General features: G+C 49.6%; 2 protein-coding genes across 2 annotated transcripts; one reads left to right on the plus strand and one right to left on the minus strand.

Moving 5' to 3' along the window:
• Nucleotides 1-110: 110 nt before the first annotated feature.
• Nucleotides 111-1,689, plus strand: LOC112350367 (LRR receptor-like serine/threonine-protein kinase FLS2). Its single transcript, XM_024686448.1, has one exon. The coding sequence runs from the start codon at nucleotides 131-133 to the stop codon at nucleotides 1,658-1,660; it is 1,530 nt and encodes a 509-aa protein (XP_024542216.1). The 5' UTR covers nucleotides 111-130; the 3' UTR covers nucleotides 1,661-1,689.
• LOC112350327 (putative pentatricopeptide repeat-containing protein At5g52630) lies at nucleotides 1,665-3,577 on the minus strand. Its single transcript, XM_024686301.1, has 5 exons — nucleotides 3,311-3,577; nucleotides 2,745-3,181; nucleotides 2,507-2,645; nucleotides 1,945-2,334; nucleotides 1,665-1,820 (listed from the first exon to the last, which is right to left on the minus strand). Exons 1-5 carry the CDS (start codon nucleotides 3,575-3,577, stop codon nucleotides 1,665-1,667), a joined length of 1,389 nt encoding a protein of 462 aa, XP_024542069.1.
• Nucleotides 3,578-6,000: the final 2,423 nt, after the last annotated feature.

The following is a 6,000-nucleotide window of genomic DNA, read 5'->3' on the forward strand; positions in this document are numbered from 1 at the left end:
CCAAACTTTAGCTTGACGCTGCGATCGCTCAACCTGTCCATCAACAACTTAACTGGGAGCTTTTCCATTGGTGGCACTGGAACTCTCGCACAACGGACTCAGCGGCTCCATTCCAGAAACTTTCGGGGAGATGACGAACTTGACGCGCCTGGACATATCGTATCACAGGTTTAGAGGAGATCTACCCGATATTTGGAGCAAGAACTTGGAGCTCAGGTACATGGGTATCTCCAACAATTCGCTCCAGGGTGGTTTGCCACCGAGCTTGAGAAGGCTACGCAAGCTCTCGGATTTACGCGCTGCATACAACTCTCTCTCCGGGCCACTGGAGCTGGAAGATGGCGACTTTGCAAGCATCGAGGTTTTGAACCTCGGGCTAAACTGGTTTAGCGGAACGATCCCGGCTACGCTGGGAGGCTTGAGGAACTTGAAGATCCTGGTTCTCACGGGGAATCGTTTTAGTGGCACCATCCCAGGCGAGCTCTCGAAGCTCTCGCATCTCCAGCTGCTGGTTCTCACGGGGAATCGTTTTAGTGGTGCCATACCTCCGGAGCTTGGAAACTGTTCGAACATCAGAGGGATACGCCTCGACAGCAATTACTTGACTGGAACAATCCCAGGCGAGCTCTCGAAGCTCTCACATCTCCAGCAGCTAGTTCTCAGCAGCAACGACATCGGCGGGGAGCTCCCTTCCGGACTCTCCAACTGCACCGTGCTCGTCGTTCTCTGGCTGGGAAAGAACAAGTTCTCTGGAAATCTCCCTGAGAGCTTCGGGGATTTGAGCCGCCTGCTCATTCTGGAGCTTTCCAGCAACGATCTTGTCGGTTCAATCCCGGCCATGTTGCAAAACATGTCGGCTCTGCAGTTCCTCATCCTCGAAAACAACAGATTCAGTGGCTCCATACCGGACTGGCTTCCCAGGCTCACGAACTTACGAGCCATGGACTTCTCGGTTAACAGGTTCTCTGGGGAGATGCCGGAAAGCATTGGCCGACTGTTTGCCAACGTCCAGCTTTACAACAAGAGCAAACGGCATATGATGATTCAAACCGGAGGACTCGTCTACAACGGCTTCGCCTTCCCGACCTTCATAGACTTCTCCTTCAACCAGCTGACTGGAAGCATTCCAGCCGCCATTGGCGACCTCTACAAGCTCCAGGTGCTGGACCTGAGACACAACCAGCTAACAGGTCCCATTCCCGAGTCCCTGGGGAAGGCAAGGAATCTCTCCAAGGTGTGGCTCGCGGGGAATCGTCTCAATGGCTCCATACCATCGTCCGTGGCGGACCTCTCGTTTCTCACCATCTTCGACGTCTCCAACAACAGCCTGGTGGGACGGATACCTGACAGCCCGCAACTCTCGTCCATGGACGCGGCTCTCTTCGCTGGGAATCAGCTCTGTGGCTTGCCACTGACCAACACCTGTTCGAGCACTGCTATGCCGCCACATAAGCTTAGAACAGAGGGACAAGGTGGTAGCGAACAGGACCAAAGAGAGGTGATAACACTTGTCAGCGTTGCGATCTTCGTGGCAGCCTTCTTCAACGCGTTCTTCTGGACCTACTTTGCGGCAAACCACAGAGCTCATTCCCATGCTGGCAATCAAATCTCTAGCTCGTCCACCATGTTGCTGCCGTCCTTTCTACCTTCCAGTTCGTAATCCATCACCATCGTGTGACCGCTTGATGAAGTGAACTCTTCTTATCTGCTTTCAAGGCCGCCTCCTGTATAGTTTTGAGCTTATCATGATCCTCCCACAGCCCCGCGCTCCGGTAGATGCTCGCCATCAGAACGTACGCAGCCGAGTCATTCTCGTCGATCTTCGTCAGTGCCTCGAACGCAATCCTCCCCACTTCCACTTACGGCAGGCCCTCCTCCAAACCACAGCATCCGCTCTCAAAGGCATGCTCTCGAGGACTTTCAAGGCCTCTTCCAGTCGGTTACGAGATCCACCAAGCTGCTGTAGTGATGAATCCCGCAAACAATGCCAGAGTCCGGGTCCATTGCCTGGAAAAACTCCCTGCCTCGTTCAACTATGCCGCCGTGGCTGCAAGCAGTGATGACCGAGACAAATGTGATTGCGTTTGCTCGCACGCCATCTTCTCGCATCTCGCGAAAGGCTTCGAACACGCGCGACGTGTCACCCTGTTGGCCGAATCCCGTGATCAGTGCATTCCAGGCGACGATATCTCGGACTGCCAGAGATCCAAACAAGTGCTCGGCCGCACTCATAACTCCGCACTTCCTGTAGAAGTTTACTCCCCACAACTTGATCGTCTTCCAGCCCACGCCTGTAAAGCTCAGCCTGGATTCCTTCCAGCTAGGCCGTAAGTGCTACAAGAGTCCGAGAGTTTGGAGCACAGTCCACTCCAAGAGTTCCAGCCCGAGCTCACTCTCACCGTTGTCTATATATCCCTGTATCGAGCTCGTCCAAACGACAACGTCCCGGCTAGGCATGCGTTTGAAAACTGCTCGAGCTTTCACCATATCTCCACACTTGGCATACATGTCCACCAAGCTGCTCCCGACAAATCTGTGCTCGCAGCGTCCAAACTTCGCGGCGAGAGAATGAATCTCCATCCCCTTTTCTAGGCTCTGGATTCGCACTAGCTTTCCATCTTCTCACGGAACAGGTGGCTCGGACGCTGAAAGGTGGACGCAGGCCATGAGCGCAGCAACAAACGTTCTCTCGTCCGGATCGTTCTCCCGAGCCATGCCGAAGAACAGCTCCAAGGCCAGCTTACTGTCTCCACTCACATCGGCCAACCATGCCATCGAAGACCTTGCGAGCTTCCTCTAGCTTCTCACACTTCGCGTACATATCGATCAGAGTGTTCCCCACGAACACGTCCTCACAGCACCTGTTGTTTGAAGCTTCACCGTGGATAGCCACCCCGGTTTCCAAGCTCTTTCTCTTCACGAGTTTGCCGTCGACATCCACCGCTTCTTCTCGCATTGCCGAGCTCGCACAGGCGGCAAGCGCAGCAACACACGTCCGAGAGCTTGGACAGCACCCAGATAGCTTCATATCTTCGAAGAACACGAGAGCCAGCTCGCTTTCCCCGTTGTCCACAAAGCCTTGTATCAAGCTCGTCCAGAGCACGACATCACGACGAGGCATGCTCTCGAAAACCATCCGCGCGTCGACCATGCTCCCACACTTTGAGTACATGTCACTTGGCTGCTTCCCACGAAGATATCTCCACAGCAGTGGCTTTTCACAGCTCCATCGTGAACAGCGAGCCCCTTTTCCAGGCTCTTCGTCTTCACCATCTTTTGGTGGCCTCCTCTTTCACTGCTAGATTCGCACAGGCCTTGGCAGCAGCAACGAAAGTCCAAGACTTTGGCGAGCAGTCCATTTTCCCAAAGAACTCGAGAGCGACCTCGCTTTCTCGTCTTCCTTCGCCGTGAGGCTGCTACAAGCCTTTGCCGCGTCTTGGAGTTTGGCTTGCAGCCCGACCGCCTGGCTTGCATCCTCTCGAAGATCGCTGCCCAGCATCAAGGACATCACGTTTGGGTGAAGAATGCTGTCGAACACACGGCGGGAATCCTCCATGCTGCCGCATTTCGCGTACATGTCCACAAGCGCATTGACAACATGGATCCCCAGCTGCTTGCTCTCCGCCGCCTGGGCGTGGATCGCCCAGGCGCAAATTGCCCTTGCGCAAATCCCTTGTGACCTTCAACGCCGACACCTGCTGATCGGGCGCCCGCGGCGGCGCTGCCGAAGGAGCGAATGCTGGTGCGGCGCATCGAATCGCTGCCGTCGCCAAGACTCATCCATCGCAAGAACCCTAAACATTTGCTAGCAACATGGAAATTCAACCAAGGCCGTCGATTCAAGAATATCTGACGGTTGGAAATGAATCGGGGATGGAAAAACCTTGAGGTACTCGGGAAAAATCGCCCTGTACAACCCAGCGTAGCCTTGGGTGCGAACAATGTGCCTCAGCGCGCTCGCAATCCCAGGCTTGTAAGCCGGTGTCCATCTCCGGTCGCCCTCGAGTTAAGTCGATCGGAAACACCGCTGAAAACAGGAACTATGGCGATCACGCTCTTAAGACTCTTACCTGTTGAGGCAGCGATTCCTGCTACTCCACCGGAGATCAAGCTCGTCACCATCCTACTCGGGCCTGAAAGTAAACATGTAACGCCAGGAGGCCTAAGCTTGTCAAAACTGTGTTTACCAATGCGATGCTGCTCTGTCTTTTCCAAAAATTTCTCAGGGAAACTAAAAAGAAATCCAACTTTTAGCATTCCAGTAGTTGTAGAGAGTGTCATACAAGCAGAAGTTTATCGCAATCATTGGGCCTATGGCAGGAGTCAAGTCTGTTGCATTTGGCAGTGAGGAAAACCAATACCAAAAGCGTCGGTCAGAGTTCCTTATAAAAGCTAAGGAAGCTCTCCTGTTGATGAATTGTGGAAAGCGTGTGATAGATGTGGACGCATGGCAACATCTACACGCAAAAGCACAAAAGTTGTCAAGGGAACAACCAACAACAAAGATCACAAAGCTCAAGGTGAGGAAATTCAGGAGAAGACTCAGGAACAAGATCCTGAACATGTAACCACCTTGAGGTTCCAAACTTACAGTCGTCAAACCAAAGTGTAATGTGAACATGATCCAATAGGAGCAGTCTCTAGCATCTCCACCGCACACAGCAACACTAACACAACCAGCTCTCAACGCTGACACCGACAACATGCTGCATCACCACAAACACCACAGTTGAGAGCATCCCGAGCAGGAGTGATGCTGCAAGCCTGAGCTTACACCAGATCTTAAGCTTGACATTTCTCCAGTTTGTGGACAAAATGCACTGTTTCCAGCCAATGCTACAGATGTTGATACCAGCAGATTTTCCAAGGCTTTTCCACGACAAGCAGATGAACATTTTCATGTGAGACAGAGTCCAATCAACACCTTTGTCTACCAGCCTCTAGATGCAAAGCTCTCAAACATCCAAAACCATATTCTCCAGCACAAGAGGAGAATTCGAGGTACAGCTTTCTAGGGATCTGTATGCGCAAAGACTTAGCACATGAACGAGGAACTCCCCAAGGAGAATACAGAACTTTGCAATGAAATCCAGCTGTAGAGATAGGGTGCACTACAATAGAAGAACAAGTTCAAGAATGAGCTCTTTGGAATCATAGCAGTAACAAAACAGCTTAATGCCATGGAGAAGTGAGAGCTTCAAGATGAAACTCAACTCAATCATGGAAGAAAAGTGGACCATAGAAAATCAACTTTATATTTAAAAACATCATCCTAAGTCTTGAGATTCAAACTTTGAGACTCAAGAATAGGAATGCCCTATGTAAAACTAATTAAAGGGGTGAGTTAACACAAACTCTATCCCTTTCTTTTGTACTTTAGCCTTCTATTATTAATGCATATCCATATGCTCAAAATCTAAAGTACTCAAGTGATACTAACTTTATTTGCTCATAACTTCAACAAAAGCCTTCTTAGAGATTGAAGGACTTAAGTCATTCCTTTTTTACTTTTTATGTGTTTATTTGTGTCTAGAGCAAAATGCAAAATCAAGTCAAACAAGTGTAGTAGCAAACATCCATTTTACTCTTACCTTTTTTTCTCTTTCACTCTTATTTTCTTTTCCTCTTTCTTTCTTTTCTAGTACAAACTTTTAGCACACAGACTTTTACCCAAATTTCTAGGAATGGCTTATTCTGACCTTTAAAGTGATGATTGCAAAATATATGAACTTTCAACATTTAAATTGAGCGGAATATTTGGTATCTCTTTGATATATATATATATTACGAGGGTATAAAATTCCATTGGTGCTTCACCATATTAACTCTTATATGGTTATTATTTGATACTGCCAACAAAGTTAAGTTTACCTTTGTGATTGTTATAAACTACCGATGCTAGGTTTTGGGATCAATATTTGTTAAGCATTCTTCCATTTGTTTGAGTGGAATTTATTGAGCATTTAGGCTATATATAAGTGGGATAATAACAACACAGCA

The sequence above is a fragment of the Selaginella moellendorffii genome, unplaced genomic scaffold (genome assembly GCF_000143415.4).
Source record: "Selaginella moellendorffii unplaced genomic scaffold, v1.0 SELMOscaffold_48, whole genome shotgun sequence".
NCBI lineage: Eukaryota > Viridiplantae > Streptophyta > Lycopodiopsida > Selaginellales > Selaginellaceae > Selaginella > Selaginella moellendorffii.